The sequence below is a fragment of the Punica granatum genome, chromosome 5 (assembly GCF_007655135.1).
Source record: "Punica granatum isolate Tunisia-2019 chromosome 5, ASM765513v2, whole genome shotgun sequence".
NCBI lineage: Eukaryota > Viridiplantae > Streptophyta > Magnoliopsida > Myrtales > Lythraceae > Punica > Punica granatum.
The window spans coordinates 5,971,532-5,988,539 of NC_045131.1; the positions used below are offsets into that span (position 1 = coordinate 5,971,532).

The 17,008-nt window shown below is 39.5% G+C and overlaps 3 protein-coding genes across 6 annotated transcripts; all 3 read right to left on the minus strand.

Annotated features, from left to right (window-relative positions):
- Positions 1-152: 152 nt before the first annotated feature.
- On the minus strand, positions 153-5,734 carry LOC116207689 (molybdate-anion transporter). Of its 4 annotated transcripts, none has more exons than XR_004156960.1 (12): positions 5,450-5,734; positions 5,266-5,365; positions 4,699-5,180; positions 3,855-3,999; positions 3,137-3,305; positions 2,617-2,872; positions 2,118-2,206; positions 1,701-1,880; positions 1,523-1,608; positions 1,338-1,422; positions 527-764; positions 153-408 (listed from the first exon to the last, which is right to left on the minus strand). XR_004156960.1 is itself a non-coding variant. In XM_031540754.1 (11 exons), the coding sequence occupies exons 3-11, from the start codon at positions 4,895-4,897 to the stop codon at positions 630-632; spliced, it is 1,344 nt and encodes a 447-aa protein (XP_031396614.1). In that variant the 5' UTR covers positions 4,898-5,180; positions 5,266-5,365; positions 5,450-5,733; the 3' UTR covers positions 156-629. The 4 variants fall into 4 exon arrangements, 2 of the variants coding, with proteins under 2 accessions (XP_031396614.1, XP_031396615.1); XR_004156959.1 differs by having other exon boundaries at positions 156-412; positions 5,450-5,733; XM_031540754.1 differs by having other exon boundaries at positions 156-764; positions 5,450-5,733.
- A 310-nt stretch (positions 5,735-6,044) lies between these two features.
- On the minus strand, positions 6,045-8,062 carry LOC116208281 (acyl-CoA-binding domain-containing protein 1-like). The gene is made up of 4 exons (XM_031541626.1): positions 7,718-8,062; positions 7,188-7,554; positions 6,499-6,646; positions 6,045-6,322 (listed from the first exon to the last, which is right to left on the minus strand). The coding sequence occupies exons 1-4, from the start codon at positions 7,935-7,937 to the stop codon at positions 6,314-6,316; spliced, it is 744 nt and encodes a 247-aa protein (XP_031397486.1). The 5' UTR covers positions 7,938-8,062; the 3' UTR covers positions 6,045-6,313.
- Positions 8,063-8,854: 792 nt separating this feature from the next.
- Positions 8,855-12,977, minus strand: LOC116208280 (ribonuclease III domain-containing protein RNC1, chloroplastic). Its single transcript, XM_031541624.1, has 6 exons — positions 12,180-12,977; positions 11,401-11,562; positions 10,555-10,759; positions 10,098-10,298; positions 9,660-9,746; positions 8,855-9,338 (listed from the first exon to the last, which is right to left on the minus strand). The coding sequence occupies exons 1-6, from the start codon at positions 12,812-12,814 to the stop codon at positions 9,021-9,023; spliced, it is 1,608 nt and encodes a 535-aa protein (XP_031397484.1). The 5' UTR covers positions 12,815-12,977; the 3' UTR covers positions 8,855-9,020.
- Positions 12,978-17,008: the final 4,031 nt, after the last annotated feature.

Sequence of the window (17,008 nt, forward strand, 5' to 3'; positions counted from 1 at the left end):
ATGTTAGTTCAATTGTTCTCTACGAACTATTTCACATTTAAAACCGATCTTACTGAAACTTAAAAAGAATAATAGCTAAAAGTGAAGGTCTTTCGAGCCCCATCGTATTTTTCTGAAATAGAGTAAGAAACCAAACTGCGTGACCTCCCAAGAACTCCAAAAATGCAATGCAAATAGCAGATTCAACCTCAAATTAGTTAAATACATAAAGCCAAAATTCTATACGGTAATGACATGTTTACTCAGAGCGAGGGAAAAGCGAACAAAATTGTTAAGAATGTACAGCCTAGCTGTTCAACGAAATTCTCAGCAGTGTATCAGAAACTACGAAGATGGGTACCTGAAGAGTCGCCGATTCTGCCATACTATCTTTTGCTCGTGGAAGTCCAGGCACTGGTTTGGTCCTCCCTAGCTTCACATTTTGTAGGTTTCGAATGGAATTAAGCAATTGAAAGTTCCAGCATCAACAAATACCTCCTTCCTGTAATCTCAAGTCTCAATTGATGAGGGATTTGAATTTCCGTACCTTTCCCATTTGTCGCTTTGCTTCATAGAGAGCAAGGCTTTTCTCCAATAATTTCTCTCCCAATACCAGTCGCCTTTAATGGAATTCAGGACTTCACGTGAAATCACAACTTATGCCAGTTCGAGTATGGTTGCTTTCCCAACCTCTTCAAGAAATGCATGCAAGCAGCTGATGAAAAAAGGCCGATGGCACTAAGTCCCATTATTGCTGAATTACCAACATTCCTGTAATAGCCTCCCTGCATCAAATTTTTACAGTGTCAAGTCACAGTCTGAAAGTTCGAGTAATATCATACATAGTGGAAACCATAAACATAGTAAATCAGTATTGATTATCGTTCCTTATCTAATGCATCAGTAGTGAGCCAAACTAAATGCATTGATTTCATATGCAGAATTTAATCAACCTGAACCAATAGGTTCTGTAAATGCTGTGCTAGCTGATGAGAAACAGAAAAAATTTCGCTATAGTCATGGTTCCAAGACTAAATAAGAACTAGATGGATCAGTCCTCACTTCATTAGGTTAACTATATTTACTCTTTCCAAAATCTCATGACTTCTTGAATGGTTGATGTTAAAACTTGAAAACACCGGTATCTCCCTATTTCTACTAAAATTCTTGCTGTGAAATGAGAAACGGGGTCCTGAGAAACCATCATCTGTCTTTCTCACCCCCATTAGTAGGATACAAAACTGAACTTAGATGGAAACTTCAGTTCTCAAGTTTAACTTTCCAATTATCTTTTGCTCTATCCACTGGTTTAATAAAAAATGCCTTCAGATAGAAAAATGCAGACTCTGAATTCTTACTTGTAACAGAAATAGCAGAACTGCAGCATTTGCAGGGGCAAGAGAGAGACTTATCATCCCTCCACGTAACTCATTCGGCACATACCTAGCAAATATAATTTGCATAAGTACCAGCTTCAGTTCCAAGTATCAGAACTATGAATCTTCACTATGATAATCAACGGAAGTACAAGTATGTGACTCACATGGTCCTCAATCTGGCAAGAGAAGGTAAGATTATGCCAATACAGGCATGAAACAAGCAAAATAATGATACTAGAACCCCAATTTCCTGCATGTCACAGACAAAGCAAGTATTATGTGGTTCACACTAGACATTTTAATATCTGCAATTGCAAGTACAAACAGAAGTAAATTAAGTACCTGATAATCATATGCTATGATAAAAACTGCAAGCCCCGATATAATGAAAGTATAAACTAAACATTCCTCTGTTCGAAGAGATGATCCGCTGATGACCCATGGAAATATAGCAGTTCCAAGCATCCTTGCACCCAAAAGGCATGGATATATTAATCCAAGATGCACTTCCCGACCATCAGCCTAAATCAAAAGTTGCAATGCCGAATATGCATTAGATTGTCTTTACCAAGACTGCTAGAAATTACCAATTAGTTCTGTTAGCAAAAAGCACAAAAATTGTATCCCTTCACTGATATTCAAGTTGTCCGAGACACCAAGGTAGGATATCAAATGGTTTCAAGGGAAAACCTCATAAAAGAGGAGAAAGTGAATGACCAGAAACTAATTGCAAAGTAATCAATGTTAATCAGATCATACCACCAAAGTGGGGGCCCAAAGAATCCAAACTATGGATACAGAGAAGTGAACTGAAGCTTGCGCATATGCCAACAGCCATATCCTCTTATCTGTGAGTACGGTTTATCAACAGTTAAAAGAATCATCATATAATAATGATAGAAATCTCAAAAGTGTCATTTCAGCAGGCAAATCTCAACTGAACAAAAGAGCTCTCCTAATTTAACATTACGTGAAGTTATTAACAAATAAGGAAATGGGGAGGAAAATAGTAGAAAGGGAACGACCATAATCATGACGGGAGTATCGAGAAAAAAGTCATAGCACAGCAGGGCAGTAGATAACCTCCAGTTGTCAAAGAAAATTAGATTAAATATATCCTTCCAAATGTATCGACTCAACACTTTTGGAAAAACAAATATGTTTACCCATGAAAATAGTCCTGCACCAAATTAGTATAGACTCATATACTGATACTCCAACCTAATAAAAGGATGGATTCACATGGGCAGTCTCTCACCGGGAAGAACAGATGCATATGACATTTTACGATTCTCAACCTCTGCAGCTTGATAAGATTCCTTGCTTAACCATGATATACAAATAATGCTGATTAGTGCCAACAAGATGGTAGCGCTAAAGGCAGATGCTAAGTGTGTTTTTCCTCCAGTACGAACCAACCGATTTGCAAGCGCCTGGCTTCCAATTAAAGATGCAGACTCAAAAAAAGTCATTAGCCAAAATGTGTCACTCAGTAAATCTTGTCTGTGGCCTTGCTGCAAAAGAATTATCAGAAGTGTACCAGTTAACAACAGCATCAACTCCAACATATGTCTGATAGAACATAAGATGACAATGTTATTCACCCTCTCTGAGACCCCACCAAAAAAAAAAATTTAAAACAAAAAACAGCACAAAATTTTTAAGCATTCTATGCATCAGCAATCCAGTTACAATTGGCACAAACACAATACTTCTAAGCTTTAATTGCCGGGGGGGTTAAAAAAAAAAAAAAGGAAAGTGGAGTCTCTAGAACGAACCTTTTCATGTTCAAGAACCATCCATGTCTCAAAGCTATATGAAAATATTGAAGAAGCCACGGATAGACATATGCTAGCTAGCCATACACTTGGATGTGCTGTGAGCCTCTTCCAGACACCAACAAAAAGGTGCAAAAGGCAAAATATTAGAGTCATTTTCCTCTGACCTCTACAGAAAAGAATGCCAAGTCAGATTTCTCAACGTCAACCCTCTGTTTATCAAATTTACTCAGATCCAAACAAATGCGAGCTTTAGCAACAGGAAATTATTTTATTGATTAAAGAATACTGCATGTTACATATTCAACAGCTGTTTCTTTTTCTGTCTTTTTTCCTCCTAAGCTACATACCATCATTCGTCTTACTGAAAATTAGTAAATCCCTGCTACCTAATTAAAAATTTCCGAAAATATGACTTTCAAGGACCTTCATATTCCTGATATAAGTAAAAAGCATCGCTAAATCTGTAAATTCCTAAATTCAGGAAATGCCATTTCAGATGTATAGGATCCACCTTATACGAAAATTACTTGTGTAGATGGGTAATGCAGCATCTGCAGTTTTGTCACTACATACGACAATATCTTGACATTCACCATCAACAATTTTCAGTTTCTATTGCCATACATAGGTATGGAACAAGGAAGAATATACAATTGAATTAATTGATGAGTATAAGTACTTCCAGCAAACAGAAAGTGGGAGAGAATAAACGTACACTATGTCAGAAAGCACTCCCAAAGAAGTTCCCACGAGAAGGGAAGCTCCAAATCCAACAACAAGGATTAACACCATTTGCTCTCTACTCACACCATAGTTGCTCCACTCAAATTCTCCAAACACTGACCAAATTCCTCCCAGTACTGTCCGAGCAAATGATAAGTGACAAAACAATCCAACATTTCACATCTAATAATAGAGATAATGCACTTAATTCACATGACACAATAAATTTAAGTTTCTTCCATAAAAAAATTAACATAGTAGCTATAAGTTGAGACGAATGACACTATGGCTCCCCATTCCAAACATCTTGATTTACATCACTATCATTTTGCTGTCCAGATAGTGAAGTTAAGTTTAAGGTAATTATCATTTCTCGTCCCAACTTGATCGAGGTAGGTAATAAGAATCTGTAACCACCTCCGCACAAATTTTGAATGTCCGGTCAACAATTGCAGTTAAAAATAAAATTTAGGAGCCAAAATTTCCTCAGCAACCAAGTGGAAGCTATCGAGGATCTCGTATCTCATTCCACATGAAGATGTTCATACTGAATATGTTCGTCTAAACAGATCTACACCAAACATTAACAAACGGCAGCAGATCATCTAACATCTATAGAATTCCGTTAGAACATAGCGAAATGGTGAATCATACACATGTTTCCGATCATCATGGAAGGACGCCAAATTATGCTTGATATTCCAACAAAATGCACAACCAAAACCACACTACGTAAATCCAAAATGTGCTGGCACAGATCAACAGACTGCAAATGAAACTACTGCAAACCGTGCATGTCTACGCGTACTTTCAGCTACACAGATATGAGAGCTGACCTGATGCGAGCGAATAGATCAGCAGGAAGTTGCGCTTGAAACGGAGAAAGGATGGCGAGACTCCGAGCTGGAACGGAGAAGGAGATGAGCTTTTGGTGGCGTAAGGGAGGAGGAATACCGAGAGCAGGCATGAGAAGAAGATGAAGACGAACAGAGAAGCATTCGGCTCCCAGACGGAGCTCTCGATCACCACTCCCATTGTTCTGGAGGTGGAGCCGAAAGATGAAGATGAAGCTGCTTCGAAGTTCCAATGGAGGTTCCAACGGCGAAATGCTTAGGGTTATTGATCGGAGGAAATCGCTGCAGATCTGAGAAGTTCGGGAATCAAATCGAAGTTCATGGAGTCGCCGATTTTGCGGTTCATTCGACTGAGAGAGGAGCACTGAGCTGAGGGACAGAGCAAAAACTGAGCGAGAAATGGCGCAATTGTCTAGCGCACCGGGAAACTTCACCTCATATACTCCCCCACTTGGCACCCTGAGCTTTATGTATGTTCAATATATGGCCCTAAATGTTAGATTCTTTCAAATTTGCACCCCAAAAGTAAAGTCTGTATTTCACTTTTACCAGTTTGATTCCCTGTTGCACCGGCCACCAGGTTCTTGGGGAAATCGGTAGATTCCGTACTCCTCGTGGATAATTTGTATGGGATAAGTTCTTGGGTAGCCTACGATATAGAATCCAAATTTGAATTAAATTTCTGAACTACTTCTATCGAAAAATCCATTCTTCATTGCTATACTTAATATACCTAGCCATTGGGGGCATGTTCGTGGGCCCATCATCCATAGACTCCGGCATTGGAAGGCCTCATCCCTAGCCTATGCGTAAATGCCCGATGCCAAAAAAGGTCTCGATACCGGTCTCAGTTGAGCTGGTTTAATGTCGGTTCAGGCTAGGGGCGGTTTTGATTGTTGAGAGTAGCTAGATTTTGCTATGTCCGCAAGATGAAGGATCGATACTTGCTTGTTTTGAAGAAGGTATGTCCATCCACACACGTTCCGATAAGATCGCTAAGCACTGGCTGGCAATTTTGCACGACCATCTCCTCTAGATATCGCGGTTATCAGATAAATCCCTACAAATGTTGTTGTATGAGCTTTAGCAGATGACCCTCAAACTCGATCAAAATGAATTGCAGTTGCAAACTCATGAATAGAGAGACTGGGTTGGTTCCTATTTCTCTATCACCTCTACCAACTGGAAGGTATGATATATATATATATATATATATATATATATATATTGCTGAATATGGAAGTTATGATAGATATTTGCATCTATATAGCTAAATAAAATAAATCAAGCGTTTAAGCACAGGTATGAAAAATCAGAGAAAGTTAAACTGAGCTGGTTCGGATGATTTTGAGGCAATTTTTTATTGATCAGGTGTCGTTTTTCTACCTATTCCATCGGAAGATCCAACTACGTAAGCAACTGACTAGACCGGGAAACATCAACAACAAGTTTCCTCGAGGAAATTCTTCGCCCTCGCACAGGCTAAAATATGCTTCTACAGCTATTCTATCTATCAGCAAAAGTAATGTCCACCTCGGCAGATATCTTCACCATCAGATGATGGGAAAAAAATGCACTGAGTCTCCGAAGCTTGTGCCTACTGATCCTGCAATTACAGAACAAGCAATAAGTCGCTAATGGAGCCTGTGGATCCTCTCTGCATATTGGCAGCAATACTGATTATTCAATCGGCATTCCAGATTAAATCGGGATCCAAAACACAACAAAACTTTTCCCTTTTCATAAAGCATAAAAACAAGGATCATCTCTAGTGTTACTCACGGGTAGTTTCAAAGTCGGGTGCTTGCAGTCAAGATCATTCTGCATCCAATCAGGACAGATGATAGAAACAAAGTCGATGTACTGTTCCATTGCATCCTCAGGGGACATGTTCCCAAGTTGTTGAAAGGCCTTTGGATTCATAAAAAACCTACAAAAAGTTACAGTCAAGGATCAGATAGAAAAAGTTACAATGTTGTAAATTTCATTCTATTTTCTATGCCAGTATAACACTAAACAGTCCATTAGCATCAACAACTATCCCAACGACGAAAGTTTTCTCATAACAAAGCTTTAGATTGCCGGTCCATAGTTGGTCCTGCAAAAAGTCTTGGACTGATACCGGATCAGTTTATTGGATTTTCAGTCCCATGTATCAACACGAATTCCAACGGATCGAACCGAATCTAAGTCAAGAGAGGCAACCCACCCGCCATAAGATAAAAAATGCACCTCTCTTTCCTGCTTGTTCAGGTTTGGCTCCCAAACTTCAGGTTCAGCTACATTCCCAGTCAAGACTGAACTGATGATATTACTTTCTATTCGGTATCAACCATTGGTTAGCTCGGGCTTGAGGATGATCAGCTCGGCCAAGAAAGAATCTTTCTAAATTCCAACATACTGGGAGACTTTCTCAAACCAAAGAAGGGTCATGTTCGCTGAACAAAAGAGAAGAGAATGATCGCATTTACCATCGAAACGAGACTTTGAAGGGCAACAGTAGGGATTGAAGGCAGGGACCCTCGGTGGCAATCTTGTGGAGTCCGTATAGCTTCATCTTCTCATCCCTACCAATCCTAGAACCTACTAAGCCGGAGCTCTTCAAGGAACCAACAAATCTAACCGCCCGATCGAAGGTCCTCTGGAGCTCTGTTTTCTCTATTCCCTCCCAATCATCGTCGTTGTCATGTTCTTCCTTTTCATCGATTGGTCCACTGCTTCTTCTTGATTCCTCAGTCCGACTGCTTGGTTGAGTTTCTTTCCTCTGCATTTCAGTCTCGATCTCGCGGCCTTCCTTCCTGCTTCCGGCACTTTCTCGGGCACATTCTCCCGATAAACCTGTCCAAAGTTATGAGCAGGACGATGGGAAAAATGCATTACGAAACTGGACATTTAACTACCTCCCTAGTGTCATCTCTGTTAAGTTAGACTTCATTTTCAATCAAAGTGCATTGCAAATTGGCAAGGGAAAAATTAGACTTTCTGTTTAATGTTACTTTACCCGATCCGGCACCGAACCCGACTCTTCTTGTGCACATGCTATGATCCGGACTGCACGGTGCAACGACCTCTGCTTCATCCTCCAACCGCCTCATCAAGATCAAAACTTGATCAACGGAGCGCCCCTTCTCAGCCAATTCCCGGAGTTTCGAGACTATCACGCACAACACAACCAGAGCGGCAACGAGTACGAAGTAGGCCAATTGCAACTGAAGAACCATCTTGCGAGATTTTGGGATTGGTGAAAGAGAGACACTGTGGGAGGAGGATCTTAGAGGAACAGAGCAAAGTATATTCTTCCCTCTTTCCCTTCAGGCGATGGAGTGGCAGTGATGATTGAAGAAGAGGTGGGTCCCGCTTTTGAACGCGAGCAGGAGAATACATGTAAAGGGAAGTAGAGCTGTTGCTATTGAAAGGGACCCTGCGGCTAATCGGGATATATTTTTTGAAGGGCGAGAGAGAGATTTGAGGGCCTAACAGTTGAGCAATCGGCTACAATGAACCAAACCTTCGAGACCCACTCGTGACGACGCGGGGAAAATTTAGCGTAGATGTGGTTTCTATCGACACTCAATCGAATAGATATGGTCCAATATTGAAAATTTCATGAAATCTTGGTGCATAAAATGCCCTTTTGGCTTGTCATTTGTGTACTCCTTGAGAAAACATTGACGAGACTCTACATTTGAATCTCCGGTAGAACGTGTAGATCTTGATGAAGCCATCCTCACGTATCATTGCAAAAATTCACGCCGGCCTTGGTCAAGAATAGAATTGACACATCTTTCCTTTGCCTTCTTTATACATTTGGTAATTGATTGCTTGATCGTCAAGTCAAGGAGACATGACCCAATTAGCTCATACTTATCCTCAACTAATTTATAGTAATCAGAGTTTAATTAATCTTATGTTGGCACCAACTAAAGACTCTTGCAGAGTTTTCTCCAAAACCTTCATGTTGTTAAAATATCTATTTCTCAAAACCTTTGTCAAAATCTGCAGTCTTATCCAACAAAATCCGATTTTCCGGTTTTTTTTTTTGTTTACTGGTGGAAGACGGACCAAAGCTGAAAAAACTTTTACATTTAAACTCGACATCTTAATTTTTTTTCCTTGGTGATTATATATTATCTTCAAATTGTAAATTTCTTTTTGTTACTTACTATCTCAAAAAAATCGACATTACTGAGCTCTAATGTATAAAAAAAGGAAAAGAAGAGGAAAAACAAATGGAAAGGAAGCTGAAGAGAGATTATATTCGACATACTTTATCAAATGATCTGAAATCTGACGAAATGTTTCCATCAGACAGCTTTGGGTTGTATTTGCTCAAAATCGAAAACCTCGAACATCAGCCTCCTCACGTCAGGCTTCCCATAGACCATGTAAGCAAGGCCGTGGATGGCTTGCTGAACAGCTGTGGTAGCAGGGTTCCTCAGCCTCCGGTTGGTCTCGTAAGAGTCCTGGACCTGCTCGGAGTAGATGACGTAGTGCTGGAGGTACTTCTCCCTCAGGTATCTACCACAGAATTTGTTCATGAGGAGCCGCCGGTGCCTCTCCTGGATCCACTTTCCAGGTGCATCGAGATGCTTCATTAACAACCTCTCGGCCATCACCAAGTCCTATAAGACAAGTCGAAAAGCACTTGATTTTACTGCAGGTCAGAAAGCATATCGCGACGCATCTTTTCTGTCCTCCCAACAATTTTTAAGGGCAGAAATGGGTGGTTTCTCCTATCATTCTGCATTTTCTAAATTGAAAAATAAAAGATGGAGAATTAACAGTTCTTCAGAAGCAAAGAGAGTATGTAACCTATTTAATTCACAAAGAGCATACTTTTCGCTAAATAAGATATAGCAAAGAGAGACATCATTCGAAGAAAACAAAAATGAGGAGCTTGCAATAACAAGATCTCAATCATGTTCAATGCAAGGAAGACTAACCTGAATCTTTTGGCCGACATATTCTAACCGCTCATAGCAGAATCGAGGATGATCGAACTTGTATTTTGATGGATGCAAGAAACATAGCTGCAACAAAGGGACAAGAAAAACCCTGGTTGAGGTAAATTACAGATGAACTCATCTCCATAAGAAAATTCAATAGCACATAGGCAAACATTCAAATGAACAGCACAAGCATGCTTTTCACAAATTTTGTACTGAATAGAGAAAGGGAAAAAGACCCTCAAAATTAACTAAAAATAACATGATGCAGTGAAGGTTCTCACTGTTGGTAGCTTTTTCACCTAGACCAATCATGAGGCCCAATAAATCTCAGCATGGAGGAATGCCGTACGAGTAAATCAAGATAGTGTGAAGCATCAATCATCAGCACAGGACATAATATATTAGACAGATTGAGGTGCATAAGAAGGGTACCTGTAACCCAAGTCCAAGTTCAATGTTCCTAGCTTCAGTTATCTCGGGAATTCCATCAGGCATATTTAAGGGATACCCAAGAGCTTGCATGACTTTGGGTCTACTGTCATAATCCCAAATGTTTCCTCGGAATCTGTGAATTCCTGGGGGAACACATGCCCTGAAAAGCCTCGAGTGTGCAAACAAGGCATCTTCAGGAGGCTGCCATGGAGAGAAGAAAATAAATTAAATATTTCTTCCATGCAATATGCTAGTCCTTAGGCTTGTACAGCCATAAAATGTCCTTCACAAGAAGGTGAACAATATGCAAAGACATGGAAGTAAAAGTTATCACTACAAGCATCTGAATTAAATTTTCTACAAGAAGATAAAGGAATCACATAGTAGAGAAATTTGAGGCAATGCATACTGAATTTTTGGGGATTAAAGAACAAATAGATGAGGAAATCAGACTTGCCTTATAAGTAGCAATGTCTTGCCAGCTTAGCTTCCTGCTCTCAAATTCCACGGAAACATAATCCACGTCCTCGAGTTGTCTCCTGATTTTTGGTTGGCAATCCTCCGCATCAGGGTCCATCCCAAAAACTTCGAAAAGGACGCGATACACTTCAGGCATACCGAAACACAAGTATATTGCTCCAAACAATGCCCAAAAGACAGACCTGCCCATGACAAAATGTTAGGCCAATTGAATCTTTGACAGTAATTGCAGCAACTGATAAGATGCATTTCAGAGAAAGCACTTCAACCGAATTAGAGAATTCAAAGAATTTTAAGTCCTTGCATAAACTTGGAAACCTAAGAACTTGTCCAACACCTGCACCATAGATATGCTGCATAGGACAACAGACTCCACAATATTTCCATAGGGCCAAGAACTGGATCAATCCACTCCAAAAAGCAAACAAGAGAGAACGTGAAAGTTTAGAATGAAAGTGAGAACCCCACAAATGACACAATATAAATCTGCTAACTCAGCAATAACAAAATTAAATTTGTTCCTGAATAACACAACTCTAATTTATGCAGGCGAAAACTTAAGATAAATTAGCATTGGATGAACTGACATGAATAGAGAATACGAAAACAACATGATAGGGTAAAATAGAAGAAGGTGATAAGTTGGGAATGCAAGCTGAGTAGAGACATCTTAGCTTGATTTGCAATAGACAGTATAGAATTCTTGTTATCACACACAGTCAAACATCATCTTTTTGAAATTTCACGGATTACATGAGTTCATACATTTTGCATTCCCTTGACTGAGATCAAAGGCATTCCTGAGGGGCAAGAAAAAACTTACTTAACAGGAGGTTCCCGGTCCTTCCTCATCAGCTTATCCATGTCATCATTAGGAAACACTAGATTCTGTAAGCTAGCAGCCTTGATCCACTTGGGTAAATTCCTCTTCCCAATCAAGGCAAACACCCTCTCCCTCATTGGAGCCGGAGACTCCCTCGGATACCTGTAAAGGTTACAAAAGGAGAAAGAGAAACAGACGAAAGTTTTAACATGAATCATGTAAGAAGGTGGACCATCTACATAGGAAAGACAAAACTATAAAAGAAACCAAGTCAATGAGTTGATATTCTCGGGCACTACCGTTGCATCCAAAAGCTTAAGCTAGCAAATACAAGAATGGCTATTGTCCTATAATTTCCAAATCCTCTGAAATATAGACCGCAAAGGGAAACAAAGGGAAGGCCTGCAGACTCAATTGAGTAACTTACTTTCATAACCGGTCAACAAGAAGGTTGATAGTATCTATAAGCACCAAAACCACACACATTTAAGCAGTTTCAGAACAGCTGACCATATCATAACAAAACAATACAACAATATCACCAGTAAATCAAAAATGACTGACAGAATGAATTGAAAGTGCTGTCTGCAATGACATTCTCGATTCGAGTGCCAGCTTATTTAAGAAGCCTTATAGATGGATCAGCAATGTCGTACCATAGTGCTATATCCTAGTATCGATCACAACCATATCCTAGGCAGCAGTGAGTGAGAAATAAATCACCACACTAATGAAGCACCATAACTGACGGTATATCGAACTCGGCATTCCAACTATACCTCTGCAAGAAGAACTCTGCGAGCGCCAACTCGAGCACGTATTGCCCTAGGAACATGAGCCTCGAATGCCCATTCCTCACGTGCCTAGCTTTGGTCCTCTCACAGGACGGGTGCTGAAACGCCAAATACAGAAGCGTATCAAACTGCTTCGCCGGGTTATCGTCCCCGTAACTCTCCGAAGGCTCCATGGGGTACCCGAGAGCCTGCTTCGCCTCCAGTAGGTACTCATCGATCCAAGCCCTGTCGGCTGCGTTCAGCCTCGAAGACGGCAGGCAAGAGCTCAGCAGAGGGAATGACTTGAGGGACAGCTGAGGGCTGTTGAGGAACCTCTCGGCTAATCTCTTGTCGTCAAGGGGAGGTTTGAGGATGAACTTCTTAGGAGGAACCTTCTTCTTTGGGGAGGTCGCCCTCTTGCGCTCCGCGAGCTCCTTGAGCAGCCTCTGGGGGCTGTTCCGGGGGAGCTCCTTCTGGGGGTCGACGGCGACGGCGCAAAGATTGAATTTCGGCGAGAAGGGTCGGTTCAATTTGAGGCTCTGGAGGTGGGCGTGGAGCGGGAATGGCGAAAACGAGGATGAGAACGACAAATCGGAAGGCGGGGATGCGTGGTGGTGCAAGAAGGAAGAATAGAGCTCCATTGGTCGGGATTTCCAGTGGAGTGATACACTAAGAAGGAATGGGACTCAACGCCGAGAAGTGGGTTTTGCCGCCATTGATGAGCTGCAGGGGTTTAGGGAGCATTTCCGAGCTGTGGAGTGGTGGATAAGGGGAAAGGAGCGTGGCACTAGAAAGTAGAGATATTTCATCATATCTTGGTGTTTCCTTGCACAATTTAATTTAAGCACATACAATTTAATTTAAGAAACGGATCGTTTTTATTTGGACTTCTACGCAGGAAATTGGACTATTTTTTTCAGAGTGAAATACGAGAAATGACAGTTTATTAATTGAGACTAATTCTCTTATTAATGTGTCAATTTGACTTTGACGACAAGATACAGTTGATGAATTCCGAAGCTTCCATGCAAAGTTTTCTTTGCCTTGTTCTAGAATGGCTTCAGCCTTCATCTTAACTGATATATGTGACACTGTTATGTTGATCTCGACCATTCGTGGTCGTCAACTGAACATCTTAGACTTCAGTTTTACATCAATTTTCATACAGAGTAATTTAAGGAAAAAAAAAACAACCAATGACATGAATAAATGTACTTAAAATCACAATTCTAAGGGAAAAGAAAAATCGAGGATATGGACTTCCAATAATCGGCTTTTAAGTAACCAGCAAAACATAAATAAAGGGAAAAAAAAAAGATGTCACTTATGAAATGCAAGCAGTTTGGGCTTAGAATTTATACCCAAAGAAAAAGAAAAAGAATCCAAGCCCAAGCTCATCAACAAGGTCCGTTGTATACTTGAAGAAGATATGTGGCCCAAATAAATCGAGCTGCATTTTCTTGCACAGTGCTGATTTAGTGGTTTTCATATATTTGGCGTTGATATTGCCGACAACTTTTTTAGTTTACTTCATCGGAATTTAGAAAACAAATTATTCTTTCAGCATTTGGAGCGAAACAACTCTTTTCTGCCAAAAACAATAATACTGAAAAATGTATTCTTAATGAGCATTGAGGATTGTCTTCGCAAGTCATTCTTAGCTGTTTCCATTTCTTCCGTGCTCGACTGATGTTAGCTTTATTGCCTTTTTCTCACGTGCATGTTTGATAATGACATTTGTCATATTCCATATCATGATGCGTTTTAGATTCGATCAGACTACAAGAGCATTCCCAAATGTTTACATCCTAGGTTTGATTAGCTAGAAGGAAAAATAGACAAGGTAGCATATTCTATGATGTTTTTGGTTGTTGTTAGATGGCTTAATAGTTTAATCGGAGAGCGCTCGACCTCGATCCAACTTTTGAGATCCCATGTTATAGATTTATTGGACTGAAAGAATGTTGTTAACTTATGCAAAATTAAATGATCGCATCTAAAATAAGAAATTGCCACAATATACCATTTTTAGTGAAATTTCAAATGGAAACTTTAGCCACGTCAAATTTAGTAAAACATTGGATGGATGAATTTAGTGGTAAAGTTGAGTGCAGATGTTGTGAAGGTTCTTTATACATTCACATTTTTTTTCCACCAAGAACGTTTTATAAATCTCTTGGACCCCCGAATTTGGAGAATCCTCATGCTTGCTCTTCTGAATATTTTATCTATATGGAAAGCATTATTGAGAAGCAACTTATGGACTCACTTGGTTTTGGACCATACCATTTGGCATAAGAGAATAGAAACAAGTTCCTTTATTCTTTTTCCTCTTTTATTTGGCTCGACTCGCGTAGACACAAAAAATAATAATAATGAAACTATAATTTTCGTTCCTAATAGATCAGCCTTCAACTTCATCTCTAAAATTTCAAAACCATCGAATTCAGCCTTGAAGATAATTCCGTCTATAAAATTAATCCAACTGCCTACTCTGTTAACGGATTTCAAAAAGAGGTTTAACTAAAAAAAATGAGAAATGAGAAAAAAAAAATTGGGATGGGGGAGATCCACGGTGGCCGGCGTGGGAGCTCCCGCCACTGAGCCGCCCTCTCTCTTAATGTCAACAGACAAACTAATTTCCATTCCAACATCATTACATTTATCCCAATTCCGAGGTGAAAATCCTTTGGCCGTTAAATCATCAACAAATCCCAAAACTGAAGCTCCATAGATGACATAATAAAAAAAAATCAAAATTTTGTTTGGTTTCGCAGTTAAAATCACAAAAATTTTAACTTTAATTTTAACTCAATACACTATACAATAAAAATACACATTTCTCAAATAAAAAATTTTAATTTTAACTTTAACTCGACACACTACACAATCATTTGTCATTTTTCACAATTAAATTCAAAGTTACTTTAACTCTGACACCAAATGCATCATAATAGAAACAAAGCCAATCCTCCAAAGCACATCACCTCCAAGAGAAACGATGGTCGAGAGCTGAGGTGAACCCTAACCCTAGCACATCCAGATATGTTGAAACAATCACGAAAGAGGAGCCGAGACAAATATCGAGTCGATCAAATCACAAACCACCCGTTATTCTCTTTTTTTCAAAGAGAGAGAGGGGTTGTCCTGCAATAGGGCCCCTCGGTTGGTCACTTACTTCAGGGAAGTGAGCCGGCACTAGGAAACAAAATTATTTTTAGGTCATTCTTCTCTTTTTTTTTTCCCCTCAAATTGGATATCTGTCACGATATACATGGATAGTCTAACTATATAAATTGATGGTTGCTCCAAATACGGAGCAGTAATATAATAGTTTAGTCAATCAATTAAAGGATCTGACCAATTATAGGCAATGAAAAAACTTTTAGTGATTGATCATGAAAAATAGTTTTAGTTATAGCATATATGTGTCTGTCCGCAAGTATATGATCTTTTTTTTTCATTTACTTTCATCATCTTTTATTTCCCAACTTAACCATTAAAAGGGTTCAATTGGGATATCGCAGTCAATGCAGCTTCCTAATACTAATTTTCGAGATGAGAGTTTATAAGATTCCGGCATAGGCTTTAAAGCCCAACCACTTTCCTTGCTGAAAAAACTCATCTGATTCCAACCTTTGGCCATCATTATAGTCTACATTTAAGCGATTCACCCGTCCACTTTCTAGATTCGTGTGATTCGTCATGGGTAATTCATTATGTTATATGCTCCTAGGGTGTGTGGTAAGATGTCTTTGTTCTATATATGCACCCACACCAGTGCCCCATATAGGGAACCATCTCTAACCACTATCCATTCAAATTATTCAAGCTAGCATGAGGTTGGTCTCTGTCTTATCTTCTAGAAAAGTTTTCTTATCCTCCCTGACTATATTTTGGACGTGACCAGAAGTTGTATCCAACTGCTAGAACTAGTGAATTAATATATGCATATATCGTTTAAATTTACATTTTGAACGTGTAAAGTGCCCAAATTTCATGACTTTGATGAAAGTTCTAGCGCATTCTTGATCGCTTTTAGTTTGGAGAATGTCACCACAAAATGGTAAAAATCACTACTAACAGACAATGATTTGGATGGAAGAATCCGAGTATATATACGTTCCCATACTTCGTTTTAAATCTTCTCACTCATATAACAATGCTACAAGTGAATTATGCTTCGAGTCTGATTACCTATTAATTTAGAAATTGAATGCATATTGTTGTAGCTTATAATTCTGGACATGACTGATTGATCCTTCACGATTCATACCAATAATTGTAATTGTAGCAATCCTTTTGCTCATCTGTCTGCTCTTTTTCTTTCTTTCTCGGGTGTCCGTACCCCACCCCACGCCACGCCCCCTCCCCCCACCCTGACCCCCCAACAACCCAAGCTAGCTCTCCATCTTATCAATCAGGCTTGGGGCACAGACAATATTAGGCTCCGTTATCTTATCATTCAAAATTCGAATTATTAGCTCAGTGATTTATGTCTTGTTAATTATCTCATGACTATGGAGGTGTTGAAAATTACTGTTGGCCACGTATAGCATGAGCAATTGATTTTTTTTTTCCCTCGCTGTATAATATAATCTGATCCTAATTAACGGGTGACATTTATTGGGAAGAAAAGTAGTGAACAATGAAGAGGAAGAGGAGAGGATGTCTAGTACACACTTCACCTAAATCATAAAAGTCCTTTTAAGTTTCGAGAAATAGGGTGTAGCGCGCACTAGTGCATGCTCTCGCTTGATAATCAACATGATCTATATTCGATTTTTGTGATGTGATTCTATTCTATTGTATAAGACTCATTGACCACACTTATA